The 22,828-nt window shown below is 45.3% G+C and overlaps 1 protein-coding gene across 2 annotated transcripts in view; it reads right to left on the bottom strand.

The window, feature by feature from the left end:
• Positions 1 to 1,651: 1,651 nt before the first annotated feature.
• The window catches only part of LOC129712266 (ubiquitin-associated and SH3 domain-containing protein B-like), a 99,240-nt gene continuing 78,063 nt past the window's right edge, over positions 1,652 to 22,828 (bottom strand). For both annotated transcript variants that reach the window (XM_055660560.1, XM_055660561.1), the window contains 8 exons: positions 20,440 to 20,578; positions 16,871 to 16,991; positions 15,907 to 16,029; positions 13,100 to 13,192; positions 10,912 to 11,056; positions 6,220 to 6,326; positions 3,830 to 3,939; positions 1,652 to 1,906 (listed from right to left, as the gene is read on the bottom strand). In XM_055660560.1, the coding sequence (XP_055516535.1) occupies positions 1,769 to 1,906; positions 3,830 to 3,939; positions 6,220 to 6,326; positions 10,912 to 11,056; positions 13,100 to 13,192; positions 15,907 to 16,029; positions 16,871 to 16,991; positions 20,440 to 20,578 (976 nt within the window). In that variant the 3' untranslated portion in view covers positions 1,652 to 1,768. The remainder of the gene's footprint in view (positions 1,907 to 3,829; positions 3,940 to 6,219; positions 6,327 to 10,911; positions 11,057 to 13,099; positions 13,193 to 15,906; positions 16,030 to 16,870; positions 16,992 to 20,439; positions 20,579 to 22,828) is intronic.

The following is a 22,828-nucleotide window of genomic DNA, read 5'->3' as shown; positions in this document are numbered from 1 at the left end:
AGTTTGAATCAAGGGGAAAACTCGGGAGAATTCGTGAGGGACTCGGGAAAGTGGGACAGGGACTTTACACGTCTCCAACTGCCTTCCTGTCACCTTGAACTAACATCCACCAAACACAACACTACCAATTAATAACTTGTCAATAATTTAGCAAGAAGCACGTGTGGCAATATTCATCTTTACCACCAGGATAGTCAAACCTTCATCCTGTTAAAACCTCTCGGAAGAATGTTATGTCTGTTCTGGTGACGAAAAAAACCCCGGTTCACCTCACACACACACACAAACCATCACACATTTGTGAGTTTGAATGTTAAGGTTTTGTTGCGATTTATCTTTCAAGAATGTGAACTTTCAAATATTTAGCCAAAAAGGAAAATGGGGAAGCAGAGGAGTTACATAGTGCCCTTTGAGGGATAAAGCAGACCCATATTTAAATAAAACTTAGCTTACATAACACTCTCAAAGCTCTCAGCTCAAACATTCCACCCGTTAGATTACACCATATGTAAGAGATAGGTGAAGGTTAAAGGCCTCTGCTATTCAAGTTTGGCAACAAGCCTATGTTGCAGGAAAATATCAAGGAACTGACTCTGAAGACACATTGGGACACATGTGATCACACAACTTTCACTGCCCCTCTCCATCATTTCAGTGCCCCATTGAGAGACCTCAGTTAAAACAATTCAGATTAATTCCACAATCCCATTGTGAATTACTGTAAGTATGGAGGTGACTGTGGAATCAGTGGTGGAATATTGTTGGCTCATTATTGTCTAAACTCTCTCCTTGTGAGAGCAGCCTCTCTGGATGTGGACTGTGGATTTGGTGGTTTTCGACTGCAATACAAATACATCCATATAATTAGATTAGGAGTTTTTATACGGAAAAGGGCACTCACAAAATCACTCATAAAATGCACAATAAATAAACCCGGTTCTACTAACTGGGGTGGAAGTACAGCATTTTGTAACTACGTTGAGCTGGAGCTCATGTCAAGATTGCCTCGCATGCAATTCCTTTGGTTTACAATTGCAAATCTGTTTGCTATTTGGCTTCCATTAAATATAACATGGATAAATAAATTAAAATCTCTTGACATTCCAGAGGATTGGAGATAAGCAAGGTCCTCCTGTTGTATGTATTCGGACCAGAAGGCATTGTCCCACAATTCTAGGTAGATGGCACAGGAGTAGGAGTTATCACTGCTCCAGTAAATGCATTTCATCAGCTACTGCTGCTTCTGAAACACTTTATATAGATTCCCATGCCCCAGTTATTGCTCCAGTAAACCACAGGTCTGAGGGAAACTGTGTCAAACACGATTCAAAAATAAATTAGCAGACTGATGTTCTTAACCATTTTTAGGTCCTCTTAAATCAACTCAATTTCTAACCAAACCTAACCTCAGAACTGTATCTTGCTCTGACCTAAACAACAATTAGTCCTGTAATCACATCAACTCATTCATAATTAAAGATATCAGATGAAATAAATACAAGTCCTTCACAACAAGGTACTGAACTTGCATATAACACAACAATCAAATAATTAATGCTACAGGGCACTGCAGAGAATACTCTGCTGCAGGGCACTGCAGAGAGTATACCAAGCAGGGCACTGCAGAGAGTATACCAAGCAGGGCACCAAGCAGGGTAGTGAAATGAACTTGCTCATACAAAGTATGGAGGAAAGGGGAAAGGAGGTGAAGTAAGTGGAAGCACATGCTAGTAATGGCTCTATCTTCCAGTGATGGTGGATCTCTTCATTAGTCTTGGAACAAGATATCCCTCCAGCTAAAACTATGATTGGGCCCATGGGTGAGTGGTAGGATGGGCGGATCGACCAGCTGCCATATCCCCGCGTCTTCCAGCTCCTCGCAGGCACAAAATCCCAAATATGGAATCTATAGGAAGAAAGGAAAATATGTGAGGTGCCTGCATTCAGAGCCAATTGGCCCAACAATTCTGAAACCTGCAACCTGCCTCTGCATCCTAACGTTGGTCTAGAACACCTTTGTAATTGGTTTCTCCCCTTTCTTCCATAACATAGGGCAGTGTAGAAGGATTTTGGCACACTGGCCTACATCAGTCAGGGAATTGAGTGTAAAAGTTGAGCCATGATGCACAAGACATTGGTCAGACCGCACTTGGAGAATTGTGTTTAGTTTTTGTCACCCTGCTTGTAGGAAAGATGCCACTGAGCTGAACAGTGTGCAGATATGATTTACCAGCATATTGCCCAAACTAGAGGGCCTGAGCTACAAGGAGAGACTGGGCAGGCGAAGACTTTAGCCCTTGGAGCACACAAGGCGAAAGGGTGTTCTTAAGGAGGTGTACACATTTTTTAGGAGAATTGACAGAGTGATTGCAGAGTCTTTTTCCCAGGGGTGGGGAATCAAGAAACTGACAATATAGGTTTAAGGTGAGGGGGGGGAAAGATTGAACAGGAACCTGAGGCGCAACCTTTTCATTCAGGGAGTGCCAGAGGAAGTAGTCAACATTTAAAAGACATTTGGAGAAGTATATGGATATGAATGGTTTAGAGAGATATGGGGCAGGCAGTGACAAAAGGGACTAGCTTGGATGGGTATCTTGGTTGGCATAGACAACTTGGGCTGATGGGCCCATTATGCGTGATGGGCCCATTTCCATGCCTTATCACTCTATGGCTAATTCGAAACTTTAGCTTTTAGTTTTAGAGATACAGCACAGAAACAGGCCCTTCGGCCCACCGAGTCCACACAGACCAGCGATCCCCGCACATTAACATTACCACACACACACACACACACACACACGAGGGACAATTTACACTTACACCAAACCAATTAACCTACAAATCTGTTTGTCTTTGGAGTGTGGGAGGAAACCGAAGATCTCAGAGAAAACCCATGTGGTCACGTGGCAAACGTACAAACTCCGTACAGACTGCGCCCGTAGTCGGGATCGAACCTGGGTTTCTGGCGCAGCAAGCGCTGGGAGGCAGTAACTCTACTGCTGCGCCACTGTGCTGCTTTACTAAATGAAGAATCAGGTTCAACATTTAGCTATTGTATTTTGAAAGCGGTATATATTCTACTTCCACAAAACAGGGCAGAACAATTCAGGCATCAATCAAATATTTTTCTTGTTCCCGCTCTGAATGTGTCTTCGTTTCTATGCCATTTTTGTTTAATTGCTTTTTCACATTCCCCCTTGCACATTTGCTACACATCCCGTGTCAGTCACACATAAATCGCTAGTTGTAACAAACTAAACTATCTGGGAATGTGGTGCTGTAAAAACCACATCAGTGCCGAATCGTTAAAGAATTGTCATTTTCTTATTTTCTTACTAACAGGATCGGCACGCAAGAAATGTGCTGGAGAGAACTGAACCTTATCTCTCTTAAAATACCAGGTCTCCCGGAAAACAATGACAACCAGCCACAATAATCCACAATACTCCACATGGCCATTAAGTCCAGATTTCTAGCCTTCTTTGTTGATGTAGGTTCAGATTTAAATTGTCTTTCTATTTCCCTCAAAATAGCCCCAATGTCCCTCAGCCCTGTGTCCATCTGTACAAGCAGACTGTGTCCAAACCCTATGATTTTGACCTGATGATGAAACCATAATTAACCAGAATGCTGTAATGCTGCACCTCTCATTTACTTAAATCCCACTCCCAGTTAAGCTTTCAGCCCCTCCAGACACCTCACATAATTAGAAACATTAAGGGCTTAGACTGAACAAAAGATGGATATGCCAGTGTGGTTCTCATCGCCTTATTACCACACTATTATAATAGCATTATCTCACTCAGCTGGAAGGCACAATCACACTAACCTTTCGAACCACTTGCACAAAGTCCTTGGAGTTGCGTGCGGAGAGCCCCTGTAGTTGCCGAGTGCATGCTTCTAGTGAGGAGGCGTGTGCTACAATCAGAATATTGTTACCTGAAAGGAAAGAGCAAAAACAACATGCATCTCGGGTCAGGTGACATCCAGCGCAAGGAAGAGAGCTTGCAGCATCACAGTCCATTATCACAACTCCGCACATTGCTTTAGAGCTGGTGAAACACCTTCAGTAGACATTGTAGACCCATACCCAAAGTCCACAGTCAGTGGTGTGGGAGAGAACCATTTCACATCATTAGTGGCATTGGGGTGGGTTAAGATCAGCTGTGCTTCTCTGCTCTTCTCAACCAGTACCCTAGGATATTATACATCCAGCCGTGGAGCACAGCCTGCTGATGTGCGATAATTCATCACTACACGGGTCACTCCATGGGGGCTTGTCTCCCTCAGTACTGGATTTGACCGCCAGCCCCAGACTGAAATAAGGAAAACTATCTAAATGCAGAGGATTGTAAATCTTTGGAATTCTCCACCCCCAAGGTCATTGGATCCTCAGTTGTTAAGGATTTTTACGGGTGCAATTAATACCCAATGTCTGAAGAAGGGTCTCGATCCGAAACGTCACCCATTCCTTCTCTCCCGAGATGCTGCCTGTCCCGCTGAGTTACTCCAGCATTTTGTGTCTATCCCGTTTAAACTAGCATCTGCAGTTCCTTCCGACACACATTCCCTTATGTCTTTTGGATTTAAAAATCTGTCAAAGTGGATTTACCATATTACATAGAAACATAGACAATAGGTGCAGGAGTTGCCATTCGGCCCTTCGAGCCTGCACCATTCGCCATTCAATATGATCATGGCTGATCATCCAACTCTGTATCCTGTACCTGCCTTCTCTCCATACCCCCTGATCCCTTTAGCCACAAGGGCCACATCTAACTCCCTCTTAAATATAGCCAATGAACTGGCCTCAACTACCTTCTGTGGCAGAGAATTCCACAGATTCACCACTCTCTGCGTGAAAAATGTTTTTCTCATCTCCGTCCTAAAAGATTTCCCCCTTTATCCTTAAACTGTGACCCCTTGTTCTGGACTTCCCCAACATCAGGAACAATCTTCCTGCATCTAGCCTGTCCAACCCCTTAAGAATTTTGTAAGTTTCTATAAGATCCTCCCTCAATCTTCTAAGAATTCTAGCGATATTCTTAGTGGATGGCAGAGCAAACACGGAGTGTAGACAGTCTGTTCCTGTTTCTTCATATATTCAGTCAGTGAGCACATACAACTCTGATCCTACAAGGCAGATTAATTGTCCGGTGATCTTCCATCGGTTAAACAATCAGTTTTATGATCTAGAAGCTTGGACTAACAACCCAGAGACCAAAGCTTGGATCTCAACATGGCAGCTGGGGAATTTTAATTCAGATAAGCAATCCAGAATTTGGGGGGAGAAAAACACAAATAGTTTTTGTCTGGCAAAGCAGATGTCAAACCTGCTGGGGTGTTACAAGAACCATCTGGAATGACTAACATCGTTCAGGGAGAAAGTCAGCCCAACCTCAGCCCTAGTTGAGAATGCCCAAAGTGACCTGCCAAGTCAATCAATTGATGGGGCAATAACAATCCTGACCAATCCAGAAACACAAATTTAAAATTATAATGGAGACACCAGAGTCTTCAGACGTTGGCATCTGGAGCAAAACACAAGCTATTGGAGGAATAACAGGTTAAACAGTAGCTAGAGTCTTTCTTCCATTAACCCCTCCCCCCCTCGCCTGGATCCACCCATCGCTTGCTACCTCCTGCCTCTCCTCATCCCCATCTCCCCTTTACACACAAACACACCGTGTTCATGCTGGGTCTTGACCTGAAATCTGACTGTCCGCTTGGCTCCACGGATGTGGCCACACCACCTGTCCAGCTGCTCGTGCGTTGCCTAAACAAACACAAGTATGTTGCCGTTGAATGTTTTACGCACCGGGCAGAGGTCTTTAGGTTGTTAAAGTAATTACTAACAGTATTTCCTAACAGGTATGAGCTGAAAATTGAAGATAGACACCAAAAGCTGGAGTAACTCAACGGGTCAGACAGCATCTCTGGAGAACAGGAATAGGTGACGTTTTGGGTCAAAACCCTTCTTCAGACTGGGAGTCAAGGGACACTAATTTTCAGGCCAGTGTATGCCTGGAACAGGGATTGTTCAACGTACTCTACAAAGAGGCAGGCAGAGCTGGGGCCCATGCCCATGCCCATGCCCATAGCTACACCTTGGATTAGGAGGAAATGGGAGGAGTCGAAGGAGAAGTTGTTAAGAGTGACCTCAAGCGAAGAGTTTTTATAGAAAACTGAAAATTCCCTGGCAATGAATAAAAGAGTCACCTTTAAGTTTACATTCAGCCAGGATTTCCCTCATCACCTGGCAGCTCCTGCTAATGTACGTCTCATAGGGTTCCGAAATCCCAAGTTTGTTTGCTGGTATATGAGGTCTGCAACACAAAAATACCAGTCAGTAATGTACAGGAACAAAAATCAGACGAATGATGAGCAGAGACACAGCCTGATGGGATGAGAACTCTTTGTACTGGTTCAATGGTGAGGGCCAGTCCCACTTACGTGATTTTTTTGGCGACTTGCCAGCACCCGTCATAGTCGCAGCAGGTGGCCGAAAATTTTCATCATGCTGAAAATCCAGTGTTGACCAGAACAAGGTACGACTCTTTGGGCGACTATTCACGACCATACAGGCGACATGTCGCGGGGTGAAGCCTGTACGGTCGTGAGTAGCCGCCCAAAGAGTCGTACCTTTTTCTGGTCAACCCTGGATTTTCACCATGTTGAAATTTTTTGGCGACCTGCTTTGACTATGACGGGTGCCGGCAGTCTCCGAAAAAAATCATGTAAGTGGGACTGGCCCTATAGTTTTCAATCCACTCAAGAGGCTCTGGGATATCTCAGCATTGTGGGAAACGGACTGGGCCATTTGCACCTTCAGCTGTACCAGTGTTCAAAACAAAGGCTGAACAGGAGATGCAACCTCATCAACTCACATCAGTAGCACATCCTCCCATTGCCAAAACAGCAACTGCAAGAGTGTTTTATTGTCACGTGCCCCAGATAGAACCAATGAAATTCTTACTTGCTGCAGCACAACAGAATATATAAACATAGCACACTGCAAACAATATGATAAATCAATAATCTCCCAGCGTGGAGAATTCCACACATCTGATTGATTGAACTGAACGGTAGATCATGGAAACAAGCCAACTGGCAGAGAAGGTTCATCAGGAGGTTGCCTGGGGCGGTTGGGGTTTCAGTTCTGAGAGGAATGGAGTGGAATATTTTATTGATCACCATATAAACCATATATAACCATATAACAATTTACAGCACGGAAACAGGCCATCTCGACCCTTCTAGTCCGTGCCGAACACACATTCTCCCCTAGTCCCATATACCTGCGCTCAGACCATAACCTTCCATTCCCTTCCCGTCCATATAACTATCCAATTTATTTTTAAATGATAAAAACGAACCTGCCTCCACCACCTTCACTGGAAGCTCATTCCACACAGCCACCACTCTCTGAGAGTCTCACGTGACCAAGCACAGCGAGATTCTTTGCTCGCTTGCCCAATGTGTTCAAATAGCTGCCACCTACGGCACAGACACAGTTGCAAAGCACGCCGGCTTCTCCTTTGGTTCTCCTGCCCAACATCTCCTCCTCCCCCCAAGTGGCCATGTCTGTCTCCCCAGGAGCAGCAGCAAGGGGAGGTTAACATAGAAACATAGAAACATAGAAATTAGGTGCAGGAGTAGGCCATTCGGCCCTTCGAGCCTGCACCGCCATTCAATATGATCACGGCTGATCATCCTACTCAGTATCCCGTACCTGCCTTCTCTCCATACCCCCTGATCCCCTTAGCCACAAGGGCCACATCTAACTCCCTCTTAAATATAGCCAATGAACTGTGGCCTCGACTACCCTCTGTGGCAGAGAGTTCCAGAGATTCACCACTTAAGAGGGAACATGAGTAGGAACGATATAAATATGAAGTGTATGGATCAGGTACTCTGCAGGAGTCCTTTCCTCTTATCAGGAGCTAATTAAACTGGAGACCATAGATTTAAAGGGCAAGAGATACAGAGGGGATCTGAGGGGAACCTTTTCACAGAGAGTGGCGAGTACCAGGAATACCATGTGTTCAAGAAGGAACTGCAGATGCTGGAAAATCGAAGGTAGACAAAATTGCTGGAGAAACTCAGCGGGTGCAGCAGCATCTATGGAGCGAAGGAAATAGGTAACGTTTCGGGCCGAAACCCTTCCGGGTTTCAGCCCGAAACGTTGCCTAATTTCATTCGCTCCATAGATGCTGCTGCACCCGCGGAGGTTCTCCAGCAATTTTGTGTACCAGGAATACCATGCCGGGGGGAGTGGAGGAATCAGAAAGGGTGTCTATACAAGTACATGGGTAGGACACGTTTGAAGGGATATAATAATAATAATAATAACAATAATAATATCTTTTATTGTCATTGCACAGAGATACAACGAGATTTGGAATGCAGTTTCCATCCGATGCCATATCTCAATTAGCTAAAAATTTAGACACCCAGAGAAACAAGATTTAAAAAAACCCCAGTTAAAACAGTATAAAGTGCAAATAGGTCTGTGTCGGGTCAATGTGTGATGTGGCCATCCGAGGGAGACAGTACATGGGGGTGGGGGCACTCAGCAGGGCTGGTTCAGAGCAGTTATAGTTCTGGGGATGAACTGTTCCTAAGTCTGGAGGTGCAGGCATAGAAGGCCTTGTAACATCTGCTGGATGATAGAAGTTCGAACAGACTATTTCAAGGGTGTGAGGGGTCTTTGTGAATGCTGATGACCTTCCTGGGGCACTGTGTATTGTAGCCAAACGCGGGCAGGTGGGACTAGTGTAGCTGGGACATGTTGGCCCATGCGAGCAAGTTGAACCAAAGGGCCTATCTCACACTGTATCACTCTATGAGCACTGAAATTGCTTTGGCGTTAAAGGCTATGGGCTGCACGCTGGAAGATGAGATTAGTACAGATTGATGCACAATGATCAGCATGGACGTGATGGGCCAAATGGCCCGTTTCCATGCTGTATAAATCTATCAGAGGTCATCTCCTTCTCCTCCAGCCCTGTTGAGCAGGCATCTGAGCCACAGGCATTTGCTGCACTGCCGGCTGTCCAAGCTGCAGACACGAAAGTGCAGACTTTCAGACGTCTCCCTAGCAACTTAAAGGCTGCCATCGCTTTCCCCTGTACAAAGAACATTGCTGGCAGGAATATTCCTCAGCTGCCTGCCCAGGTTACTGGAGTGTGTCTGGGAACAGAACTCACTTCACTCTCAGCAATGCAACCAGCAGTACTGTGCGAATGTCACAGATGAAGTAATTGATCTTTTTGCAGCGTTCGCAGACAGAATTGGGTGATCATCAACTGAGTTTTAACACCAAAAAAATAGCTCGAAGCAGTTTCAAAATCTGCCATTCCAGCTCGGAAAAAGGGTCGAAACGAAGAACTGCAGGTGCAGATTTATACGAAAGATAGGCACAGAGTGCTGGAGTAACTCAGTGGGTCAGGCAGCATCTCTGGAGAACAAGGATAGACAATAGACAATAGATGCAGGAGTGGGCCATTTGGCCCTTCGAGCCAGCACCACCATTCAATATGATCATGGCTGATCATCCCCAATCAGTACCCCGTTCCCCATATCCCCATATCCCCTGACTCCGCTATTTTTAAGAGCCTTGTCTAGCTCTCTCTTGAAAGCATCCAGAGAACCTGCCTCCACCGCCCTCTGAGGCAGAGAATTCCACAGACTCACCACTCTCTGTGAGAAAAAGTGTTTCCTCGTCTCTGTTCTAAATGGCTTACTCCAGCATTTTGTGTTTTGCCCGAGATTTGAGCATCTACAGTGTTTTTCTCCCAGTCTTTTTTATCCCCCATAGAAACTATCCCACTTTCCTCAACATAGATTCAATTCTGATTACACACAATACAGTATAATACACAATACATTTGATTCATGCATCTCCTACAGAAACATAGAAAATAGGTGTAGGAGTAGGGCATTCGGCCCTTCGAGCCTGCACCGCCATTCAATATGATCATGGCTGATCATCCAACTCAGTATCCCATCCCCACCTTCTCTCCATACCCCCTGATCCCCTTAGCCACAAGGGCCACATCTAACTCCCTCTTAAATATAGCCAATGAACTGTGGCCTCAGCTACCTTCTGTGGCAGAGAATTCCACAGATTCACCACTCTCTGTGTAAAAAATGATTTCCTCATCTCGGGCCTAAAAGACTTCCCTCTTATCCTTAAACTGTGACCCCTTGTTCTGGACTTCCCCAACATCGGGAATAATCTTCCTGCATTTAGCCTGTCCAACCCCTTAAGAAAACCTTCTGTACCTTCGATCTTCCAGCATCTGCAGTTCCTTCTTGAACCCTTAAGAATTTTATAAGTTTCTATAAGATCCCCCCTCAATCTTCTAAATTCTAGCGAGTACAAACCGAGTCTATCCAGTCTTTCTTCATATGAAAGTCCTGCCATCGCAGGAATCAGTCTGGTGAACCTTCTCTGTACTCCCTCTATGGTAAGAAAGTGATTGATAAGCTTGAAAGCTGAAGATACAAGAGCCTATGGAACCATTTTCTGCACAGCATACTCGTACACCCATACCAACCAGACCTTCGATGATATCAATACGGTCCACATGTTGGTTCATGACCAATTGACTTGAGCAGACAAGAGAGAACATTTGTTCTTCTGGATACAAAATGCTGGAGTAACTCAGCAGGACAAGCTGAGAAGGAATGGGTGAATTTTGGGACAAGACTTCTCTTCAGTCTGAAGAAGGATCTTGACCTGAAACGTTGCCCATTGCTTTTCTCCGGAGATGCTGCCTGTCCAATTTGAGATATTCCAACATTTTGTGTCTATCGTCGGTGTAAACTAGCATCTGCAGTTCCTTCCTACACATTCTTTCTTATGGATAGAAGCATTTGGTGATTGATTTCTACGCCAATTCCTACTTGTAGGTTATATCAGTCCCCAGGTTTGCTGCCGCATGTTCTTCCGCTGTCATCCACGCTGGTAAAGTGTTCCCCGAGACCCACTTGGTCCACTCAAAAAGTCCGGGCTCCACCCGAAGCTTTATCTGGTTCTCCTGTTGAAGTCCTGCAAACAAAATATCCAGCATCACTGACTTAGTGACTCATTCAGCACAAAAAAACATCTCCAAATCAAACACATCACACGGGCTCATTGATGCTCCAAGGTCAGCATGTCTAATGGGTTTATAACGAGCAACATATCAAAGTTGACGAATGCTTGAGTAGAGAGGAAGGGGGGCGGGGGGGGGGGACTAGTGGAAGCAAGGATAGATTCGAAGATTAAAAAGAAAGGGAGAATATTAGCAGGAATACTAGAGAATTACAACCCACACATGTATCTTTCAAGCCACAATCTTGCATCACTGCTTCAGAGCCCACTCCTGTCAACAGATCATCACTGACATTGGGTAGGAGGACTTTGATTTTATATATATACGAAAGACAAAGAAACAGAATAAAAAGAGTGGTGAATCTTCAAAGTGTATTGAATGCACACCACATCTCATCCTCCCAACTTGCCACCGCCTCATAATTATTTAAACATCTCAGAGATTTGAGAGGTCTATGGATATAGGCACTGTTTTGTGAGCTCTCTCTGGGATAATGACAAACAAAGATACAATTAGGTGCAGGATTCCCATCTCCTTTAGCCTGCTCCAGCATTCCTCTGGAAGGTTCACGTTTGACCTGATTTTAACTTAAATTTGTAATCCTGCAAACTTCCACACGATCAAGAATCTACATTAATCTTCCTTGGAAGAAGGGAACATTTTGTTTAAGATGAATGTAGATTCTAAGGAAGAGTTTCAAATACTCACGGCCTTCTGAGAAAATATTATGCCTTATTTTTGTTTTAAGTGGACGAATCCTCTTTTTTAAGCAGGTTTTCCTCATTCTAGATTAGCCCATGGGGGAAAATGTTCCCCTTATCCACCCTAACAAGAACCCAGGATCTTATGTTTCAATCAAGATAACCTTCTCTCTTCTAAATGCAGACAAGCCTAGCCTATCCAACCTCTCCCCAAAAGATAATCCCACAAGAATGAGAGAAAAAGTCTGAAGTAGGGTCTCGACCCAAAACGTCACCCATTCCTTCTCTCCAGAGAACTCCATCCCATTGAGTTACTCCAGCTTTTTGTGAATAGCCGAACAGCACATTTGCTGAATAGTCGTGTGTAGGAAAGAACTGCAGATGCTGGTTTAAATCGAAGGTAGGCACAAAATGCTGGAGTAACTCAGCGGGTGAGGCAGCATCTCTGGGGAGAAGGAATGGGTGACGTTTCTGGTCGAGATCCTTCTTCAGAGTGATGTCAGGGTAGGGGCGGGACAAGGATAGAATGTAGGCGGAGACAGTAAGACCAAAATGGGAGAATTGGGAAGGGGGAGGGGATGGAGAGAGAAAGCAAGGGCTATCTGAAGTTAGAGAAGTCAATGTTCATACCGCTGGGGTGTAAACCAGTGACTCCCAACCTGGGGCCATGGCAAATTTCAGGGGGGGCCACAGAAAAAGTTTCAAAGTTTCCACAGGTTCAATGAAGGGGGCCACAGAGCTACCACTCTGTTGCCTCCTAAATATCAGTTCTAATAAATTTAAATCTATGTAGTTGAAATATATTTTTAATGTATGATTATAAATGGTTGTTTTAGTGAACCCACAAAATATTTTTGATGTTTGTGGAATAGAATAAAAGAGACTATATATGTGCAATTAATAGACACTGATATTTTTATGGAAGGTATTATAATATTGAAATACTTTTTTCCCCGCTAATAATGTCAGGGGGGGGGCACAGAAAAATTAAAAGATCCCAAGGGGGCCATGAGCTAAAAAAGGTTGGGGACCACTGGTGGAAACTACCCAAGCGATAAATGAGGTGCTGTTCCTCCAAGTTGCACTTGGCCTCACTCTGACAATGGAGGAAACCCAGGACAGAAAGTTATTCAAGACACAAGGAAATTCGAGGGTGCAAGGGGGCCAAGGGTGAGAATAAAAGGCTTGGCACAGAAGAACAGGAGGGGGTATGGAGTGAGACCTCTGGGGAGGTGTGGCAGAGGCTTGGTAGTGAGAGGCCAGTGGAGGCATTAACATAAATAGATGTCCCCTTACCTCTTAGTATGTTGAATGCAGTCTGTACACAGCGTAACGAGGGTGAACAGTAAACATAGTCAATGATGGATTTACTCTCCAGCAGAGCCTCACCTGCAAGGCAAACATAACAATCAGATTAATCTTCCCACATATTCTGCAGGTAATGCAAAACCTGTTCTCAAACTTCCCCCTCAAAACTGAAAGTACCAACGAGACTATTGTTCTGACATCTAATACATCCAACTTCCTGCCTGTCAGCTCCTGAAGCATAACGAACCAGAATATGTTTAGTCTAATTCTCCTCGGGCTAATCTTCCACCTCCCTAACCTGATTGGTGAGCAGAAAGCAAAATTAAACATTCCACACAGTCCACCCACTGAATAAAACCCACAAGTCATTTATTTAATGCAATCGTCAGACCTCGCTGTTGTGTTAAACATCTTAAATCACAATGGGGTCAAGGAAAGAGATACATCATTTACTCAAAACAATCCACATCAGTGTAACCATTGTTTCAGATCTGTGACTGAATTCCAATTTTCCACTCATGTGAATATTACCTGATGTCCTCGACTAAAAATCCTGCAACTCCATCTCCCTAAACAAGGGCCATCTCTTGGGTTTGGGTTGGGTTTGATATTGCAGTCGCTGCCTCAAAAAGGCTGGCAGTATCATCAAAGACCCACACACCATCCTGGCCACACACTCATCTCCCTGCTACCCTCAAGTAGAAGGTACAGGAGCCTGAAGATTGCAACATCCAGGTTCAGGAATAGCTACTTCCCCACCGCCATCTGGCTCGGACAAAACTCTGATTATTAATAACCCATTATCTGTTATCTGCACTTTATCATTTTATTTATTCATGTGTGTATATATTTATATTATGGTATATGGACACACTGATCTGTTCTGTAGTCAATGACTACTATGTTCTGTGTGCTGAAGCAAAGCAAGAATTTCATTGTCCTATCAGGGACACATGACAATAAACTCTCTTGAACAGTTCCTTAATGTTACCCAACTAGAGAACAAAGTTTATAGGAAGGAAGTGCAGATGCTGGTTTATGCCGAAGGTAGACACACAGTGTTGCTAATTCGCCGGGTCGGACAGCATCCCTGGAGAAAAGGAACGGCTGACTTTTCAGCACGGACCCTTCTTCCAAGCGAATCTTCGGATCGGAACAATGAAGGGTTCCCACCTAAAACATCACCTGTTACTTTTCTCCAGAGATGCTGCCTGACCCGCTGAGTTGCTCCAACACTTTGTGGTCCATCTTCGGTAGATTCCGTGCCATTTGTAGAGGATGTGATGACTCTTTAGGATCACTGCTGCCTTCAATCAGACCAATCTTTGACCAAGCTCTCCCAATCCAGATATCATTGAAGTAAATCAGACCTTCTCCCATGCCAAGCTTCGATGTGGTGCACAAAACTGAACACAGCCTCCAATTTGTACACGTGACAATAAAAGACCTCTGAAACCTTGGGGTTTTGTGTCTGACCCAGGAATCTGTACACCTGAAGATCACCTTCCTTTCCCTTGGCATTCAGATTTGTTGGTTCAAATAGTACTGGGGCTCTAAACCTTGGTCAGAGATTTCAAACCAAGGATGACAGTGGGAATGTTTACAAGAACTCAAGATTGCCTTGAGATTAGGAAAACAACAGCACACAAGCCAATAGACAATAGGTGCAGGAGTAGAGGCCATTCAGCCCATCGAGCCAGCACCACCATTCAATGTGATCATGGCTGATCATCCCCAATCAGTACCCCGTTCCTGCCTTCTCCCCATATCTTCTGGCTCCACTATCTTTAAGAGCCCTATCTAGCTCTCTCTTGAAAGCATCCAGAGAACCGGCCTCCACTGCCCTTTGAGGCAGAGAATTCCACAGACTCACAACTCTCTGTGAGAAAAAGTGTTTCCTCATCTCCGTTCTAAATGGCTTACCCCTTATTCTTAAACTGTGTGTGGCCCCTGGTTCTGGACTCACCCAACATCGTGAACATGTTTCCTGCCTCTAGCATGTCCAAGCCCTTACCAATCTTATATGTGTCAATGAGATATCCTCTCATCCTTCTAAACTGCAGAGTGTACAAGCCCAGCAGCTCCATTCTCTCAGCAAATGACAGTCCCGCATATGACAGTCCCGCCATGGTCAGAGATTTCAAACCAAGGATGACAGTGAGAATATAATAATAATAATAATAACAACTTTATTTATAAAGCGCTTTTAGACAACATCAGTTACCACAAAGTGCTGTACATGGGAAGTCAACAAAAAGTTATTACAAACTACTAAAACCATTAAGACGACAGGACTATAAAAACAGTAAAAATTAAAAGACATTAAAAGCACTAAAACAGGAACAATGTCTCAGCCAGTGTCGAAAGCCAGTGAATAAAAGTGAGTTTTTAGGGAGGATTTAAAGATGGACAGTGAAGGGGCCTGTCTGATCTGCAGCGGCAAGGTGTTCCAGAGTGCCGGGGCAGCACTTATAATAATAATCTTATTTATATAGCACATTTTTAGTCAACTTGCATTGACCCCAAAGTGCTTCACATAATTACATTACATTTACACACAGGCAAAGGTGGGTGAAGTGTCTTGCCCCAAGGACACAACGACAGTATGCACTCCAAGCGGGATTCGAACCGGCTACCTTCCGGTTGCCAGCCGAACACTTAGCCCATTGTGCCATCTGTCGAATGTTTACAAGAACCCCAGATTGCCATGAGAATAGGAAAACAACAGCACACAAGCCGCAAGAGGACCTCAAATTGTGAGTGAAGGGTCAGTATTGTTGATGGAATTAACTTACCGACAAGCCTGGCCTGGGTGCAGCCGAACACGGTGATGGGAGCATCCTTCTCATAGTCCTTGTAACCACCACTTCTTTGTGGCAAACTTGGGGGCATGTTCAAATTGGACCGTATGTAATTACCTATTGCAAGAGTAAATGGCAGTGGGTTAACCCTAGCGATAGAAGCCTGAACAAAACACCAGCTGTTGAAACAAGATTTATCATCAGCACATTCACGACTCTGGAAAGATTAGCATTTCGTTTCTCTTAACTTGACAAAAGCAGGTCGGAACCTCCACTAAGTGAAATCAGTCGACAACTAAACAGCGCACTGTTTCAAAATGCTGACCAAGGGGGAAGAGACTGTGGTGTAATGGACCACTACGGTGCTACAGGTGGATGTTAAATTACCATGCCTTGAGTGAGCAATTGGCATCTCTTAATGTTGCCATCTTAAGGAGCGACATTGTCTACTGTCTACTAGAGTGCAGTAAAGTCCACAGCCTCACCCGCTGAGTTACTCCAGCATTTTGTATTACCCCATTCTATTGAGTGACTAATACTAACATGATCTATTCTTCCTACCACATTTTCCCCACATGGATTCTGCAACAGTGAATTTCATTCCGTAACTCGGGAGATATGGGCAGTGATTTATAAATTCTGCAAGGGCAAACTTCTCTAACCTGAACGCGGCATTGCAGGTTTGGAGAATAGTCGTGAGATTTAAATTCGGTCAGGACACTGCTGTTCTTTCAAAGTGTGTCACGGAATCTTTTTATATCCACCCAAGGGGCTTGGTGTTACCCAAAAGAGGGCAGCCTGATGGCGCGGCACTCAGTACTGTGTGAGGGAACATCAGCCCAGACAGCGTTGAAGGTGAAGCAAGGTTGTGACTTGCAGGACTGCAAGCTCCTCCTCACATCAGGCCATGCGAATGGAAACAGATGCCTCCGGGCCCCACGAGGGAAAACAGACCAACCTTTTGAGTCGAAGCATTGAGAGATCCAGTGCTTCCCAAAAACCACATCCATCCTCTCCCCATGCCGACAAATGTACAGATCCCGTTTGACCAGACTGGACCGGCAGTTCTTCGCCAACATCTGTGAGAACACCAAGCAAAAGGGTAGTGCAGTGTTGCGGAGATCGCTGGTCGGCGCGGGCTCGGTGGGCCAAAGGGCCTGTTTCCATGCTGTATCTCCCGTCTCCCTGCTGTATCTCCAAACCAAACTAAACAAGTACTTTCCAGTGGCAATGAAAAGTAACCAAGGCAAAAAACAGTAAAGCCAAATATATATTATCCATTTGGGACCTCTGTTTAATGCCTGTCTTTCCCCCAATGGTTTGTTTGTGGATTGGCCAGGATAAGGGGGAAACTTAAGGATAAGGGGGAAATCCTTTAAAACCGAGATGAGAAAAACTTTTTTCACACAGAGAGTGTTGAATCTCTGGAATTCTCTGCCACAGAAGGTAGTTGAGGCCAGTTCATTGGCTATATTTAAGAGGGAGTTAGATGTGGCCCTTGTGGCTAAGGGGATCAGGGGGTATGGAGAGAAGGCAGGTACGGGATACTGAGTTGGATGATCAGCCATGATCATATTGAATGGCGGTGCAGGCTCGAAGGGCCGAATGGCCTACTCCTGCACCTAGTTTCTATGTTTCTATAAGGATAAAAACACAAAGTGCTGGAGGAACTCAGCATCTGTGGTGACGTTTTAGGTCAGGACTCTTCATCAGACTGATTGTAGTCGGGGTCTGACCCCAAACATCGCCTGTTCGTTCAATCCACAGATGCTGCCTGACCAAGCGACTTCCTCCAGCACTTGGTGGTTTGCTGAAGATTCAATGTGTGTGATCGATCAAGGCTTTACCTTTCACTCCTCTCTTCTCCTCACCTGACGCCTTTATTCTCCTTTTCACCTCTACGCTTTGTCACTTACTTCTCCTCCCCTGCATCAACCTATCACTTGCCAAGCTTCCCCCTCCCCCATTGCAATCAGGCTGAAGAAGTGTCCCGACCCAAACCACCACCCATCCATTCCCTCTCAACATGCCACCTTCCCCACTGAGATACTCCCCATATAACCATATAACAATTACAGCACGGAAACAGGCCATCTCGACCCTTCTAGTCCGTGCCGAACACATAATCTCCCCTAGTCCCATATACCTGCACTCAGACCATAACCCTCCATTCCTTTCCCGTCCATTTAACTATCCAATTTATTTTTAAATGATAAAAACAAACCTGCCTCCACCACCTTCACTGGAAGCTCATTCCACACAGCCACCACTCTCTGAGTAAAGAAGTTGCCCCTCATGTTACCCCTAAACTTCTGTCCCTTAATTCTCATGTCATGTCCCCTTGTTTGAATCTTCCCTACTCTCAGTGGGAAAAGCTTTTCCATGTCAACTCTGTCTATCCCTCTCATCATTTTAAAAACCTCTATCAAGTCCCCCCTTAACCTTCTGCGCTCCAAAGAATAAAGCCCTAACTTGTTCAACCTTTCTCTGTAACTCCAGCACTGGGATTTCCTCCAATTGCTTTTCATTGGCGTTTTAATATTCACCAACAGCATCAGCAGCGAGCAGGCAACACCTTTATTTTATTCACGTGGCAAGGAGTCTCAGGAGCCCACCTTCTGGGAAACTTTGGATGGAGACAGGATTTTGTCCATCCTGCATTGATTGGTGTTGATCAGCAGGGGGCAGAGTGTGCACATTTGGTGCCATGGTAGCCTGCAATAGGTGTTTAAGAAGGAACTGCAGATGCTGGAAAATCGAAGGTACACAAAAAAAGCTGGAGAAACTCAGCGGGTGCAGCAGCATCTATGGAGCGAAGGAAATAGGCAACGTTTCGGGCCGAAACCCGGAAGGAAATAGGCAACGTTTCGGGCCAAAACCCTGAAGGAAATAGGCAACGTTTCCGAAACCCTTCCGGCCGAAACGTTGCCTATTTCCTTCGCTCCATAGATGCTGCTGCACCCGCTGAGTTTCTCCAGCTTTTTTGTGAGCCTGCAACAGGTGGCGAATCTGTGGAATTCTTTGCCACAGAAGGCTGTGGTGGATATTTTTAAGTCAGAGAAAAATAGATTCTTGATTAGTACGGATTCAAGGGGTTATAAGGATCAGCCACGATCATATTTAATGGCGGTCCCGGCTCGAAGGGCCGAATGGCCTACTCCTGCAGCTATGTTCTATGTTCCTAAGGCAGGAGACGGAGATTGAGAGGGTGAGATAGATCAGCCACGATTGAAATGTGGAGTAGACTTGATGGACCGAATGGCCTAATTCTGCTCCTATCACTTATGACCTTAAACCCCACAGACCCAGCTGATGTCGCCCCTTGCCCCTGTAGTGCAGAGGGTGGGCATCAGCTGGGACTCTCTCCACACTAGAGGAATGTTAAGAGGTCACAGCCATGATTTATTACACGGGTGCTGTTGCAGCTAGACTTGGTGTCCTTTTTGAAAGGACTTTTAATAAGAGATTTAACAGATTTATGAGGAGAAGTCAGAATGAACTATAACTGCTACCACCCGTAGAAACATAGAAACATAGAAATTAGGTGCAGGAGTAGGCCATTCGGCCCTTCGAGCCTGCACCGCCATTCAATATGATCAAGGCTGATCATCCAACTCAGTATCCCGTACCTACCTTCTCTCAATACCCCCTGATCCCTTTAGCCACAAGGTCCACATCTAACTCCCTCTTAAATATAACCTATGAACTGGCCTCAACTACCCTCTGCGGCAGAGAGTTCCAGAGATTCACCACTCTCTGTGTGAAAAAGGTTCTTCTCATCTCGGTTTTAAAGGATTTCCCCCTTATCCTTAAGATAGGAGGATGAATAACCAAAGGATAGAAGGCAAGTTGATTGAAATCAAATCGGAGCGGGGACTTGGAAGATTCTGTTTAACGTATGATGAGCATAGAGTACAGATGTTAGAAGCAGGTACAACAGTGACATTCAAAAGCCAATTCCTTCCATCGAGGGGATCTATCGCAGTCGCTGCCTCAAAAAGGCCGGCAGTATCATCAAGGACCCACACCATCCTGGCCACACACTCAGCTACCTTCAGGTAGAAGGTACAGGAGCCTGAAGACTGCAACAACCAGGTTCAGGAATAGCTACTTCCCCACAGCCATCAGGCTATTAAACCTGGCTCGGACAAAACTCTGAACATTAATAGCCCATTATCTGTTATTTGCACTTTACCAGTTTATTTATTCATGTGTGTATATATTTATATTATGGTATATGGACACACTGATCTGTTCTGTAGTCAATGCCTACTATGTTCTGTTGTGCTGAAGCAAAGCAAAAATTTCATTGTCCTATCAGGGACACATGATTCTTTGACTCTTGAATAAACTTGTTAAGGATTTAAATTGCCAGGAGCATGAGGAAATGTCAGAGAGTGTACCCAAGGGTGGGGGTCGGTACAAGGTGCCGCAAGGCCACAGTCTATCTACATGGATGCTGCAACAATTCACCACCAGACATTTTTACAGGAGGGGCCACAACATGTAAATATAGATGCAGCTTACCAGCATTGGTTGGCAGATGACATTGGAGGGCAGGGACAAAGCCTCACCAGGTCCCTGCTCCTCCTGGTTTCTCCTCCGAAGACCTCCGTCATATAAGCTGGCACCAGCAGAAGCAGGCGCAGTCAGGAATGAGTTGGATCTGAGTAAAGATCATAAGATCATAAGTGATCGAAGCACAAGCAATCAAGTCTACTCCGCCATTCAATCACAGCAGATCTATCTCTCCCTCCTAACCCCATTCTCCTGCCTTCTCCCCATAACCTCTGACACCCGCACTAATCAAGAATCTATCAATCTCTGCCTTAAATAGGGACTAACTCTACAGAACGTTTTTCCTTCCATTATTTATTATGTAAAAGAATATGTGTGTTATGATTGTGTTTATAATTTGTTTGGTTGTTTTGTTGTTTGTCTTTTGCACAAAAGTCCGCGAGCATTGCCACTTTCATTTCACTGCATATCTCGTATGTGTATGTGACAAATAAACTTGACTTGACTTGACTTGATATATCCACTGACTTGGCCTCTACAGCCGTCTGTGGCAAAGAATTACACAGATTCACCACCCTCTGACTAAAGAAATTCCTCCTCATCTCCTTCCCAAAAGAACGTCCATTAATTCTGAGGCTGTGCCCTCTGGTCCTAGACTCTCCCACACAAGCCTTTCACTATTCTGTACGTTTCAATGAGGTCCCCCCTCATTCTTCTGAACTCCGGCGAGTGCAGGCCCAGTGCCGTCAAACGCTCATCGTATGTTAACCTACTCATTCCTGGGATCGTTCTAGTGGACCTCCCCTGGAGTAAAGGCGAGAAGGGGAAGATTTAATAGGCGCCTGAGGGGCAGCCTATTCAACACAGAGTGTGATGTATACACAGAACAAGCTGCCAGAGGGAACCATTGAGGCAGGAACAGCAGCATTTAAAAGACCCTCTGACAGGATAGAGAATTGGATATGAGTCAAACACAGGCAACTGGGACTCTTCAGTCGGGCACCTTGGTCAGCATAGGGCTGAAGGGATGCTTCCATATTGTATGGTCATGACTCTATAAAGACATAGGTTTAGTTTACGCTGCTGACCAGTCAGCAGAATGACCATGCGTGATCACATCCAGCCATCCAGTGTGCAGATACAGGATGAAGAGAATTCCATAGGTTTGTAGGGCAATCAGTATCATAATATCCCAGTATCTCGTTGCTATGACAATTTATCTTGAGAGATTTTCTAACATACCTCAGCATAGGAACATCATCTAGATGCCAAATGCAAACACCAACATATCATTGACAAAAGGGAGCAAATGGACAATTGGACAGGAGAGTTTGTGCGTAATGTTACATTCAGTCAAAGGCAGAACAAATATCATCAGTTTCCATCAAACACGAAGACTTAAGGGCCTGTCCCACTTACGTGTCCTTGGCACGCAAATTACGCGACCTCGTGGTTGCATTGAGCCACGAAGGTCGCGCGCGATTTCATGCGTACGCACAGCCATCTGGAGCGCGTGACGTCATTTGAAGATAGGCACAAAATGCTGGAGTAACTCAGCGGGACCGGCAGCATCTCTGGGTAGAAGCAATGGGTGACGTTTCATGTCGAGACTTCCTCAGTCTGAAAAGAAGGGTCTCGACCCGAAACGTCATCCATTCCTTCTCTCCAGAGATGCTGCCGGTCCTGCTGAGTTACTCCTGCATTTTGTGTCTATCTTCAATTTTCTTGGCCCCGCTCTGGGAGTAGAAGTGGGGGCGGATCCGGACCGCAACGGCCGTGAGCCCCAGGCTGAGCTTGCCGATCGTTTGCCTGCTTCTGCTGCTGTTGGAGGTGAAACGTTGCGTCACGCCAGGGTCTTGGGCATGTCCCACTTTGGCCGCCAGTTACGAGACAGGCCGTTGACGCGCGGAGATTTCGTTCGCTGCAAAAAACAACTCCATACCCCTCCGCGCTTCTCAGTGGGACCGGCCCCGCGCGGCCACACGATGCCCGTGCGCCTCAACGCGACCACGAGGTCGTGTAATTTGCGTGCCAAGGACACGTAAGTGGGACAGGCCCTTTACACATTACCCGTCAACACCCGGGGAGAGGCCAGACGATTCTGTGGCTGTGAATCACTTGTGGTGTTATTGCCTTTCAGAAACATAGAAAATAGGTGCAGGAGTAGAGGCCATTCGGCCCTTCAAGCCTGCACCATCCGCCATTCAATATGATCATGGCTGATCATCCAACTCAGTATCCTGAGGAAGTGGAACAGTGATGCTACCAAGACGCTCCTCACAGTAACCGAGACACGAGATTCCTCCTAGCAGGTAAAGCAGACCACTTCCAAAAGACGTGGTCTATGTTTCTGGACCTATTACAAGTATGAGGTGCAATAGTAATCTAAAAAAAACAA

This window comes from Leucoraja erinacea, chromosome 32 (genome assembly GCF_028641065.1).
Source record: "Leucoraja erinacea ecotype New England chromosome 32, Leri_hhj_1, whole genome shotgun sequence".
Taxonomy (NCBI): domain Eukaryota; kingdom Metazoa; phylum Chordata; class Chondrichthyes; order Rajiformes; family Rajidae; genus Leucoraja; species Leucoraja erinaceus.
The sequence above is the reverse complement of the archived record's forward strand: the minus strand, read 5'-3'. Positions and strand labels throughout refer to the sequence as shown.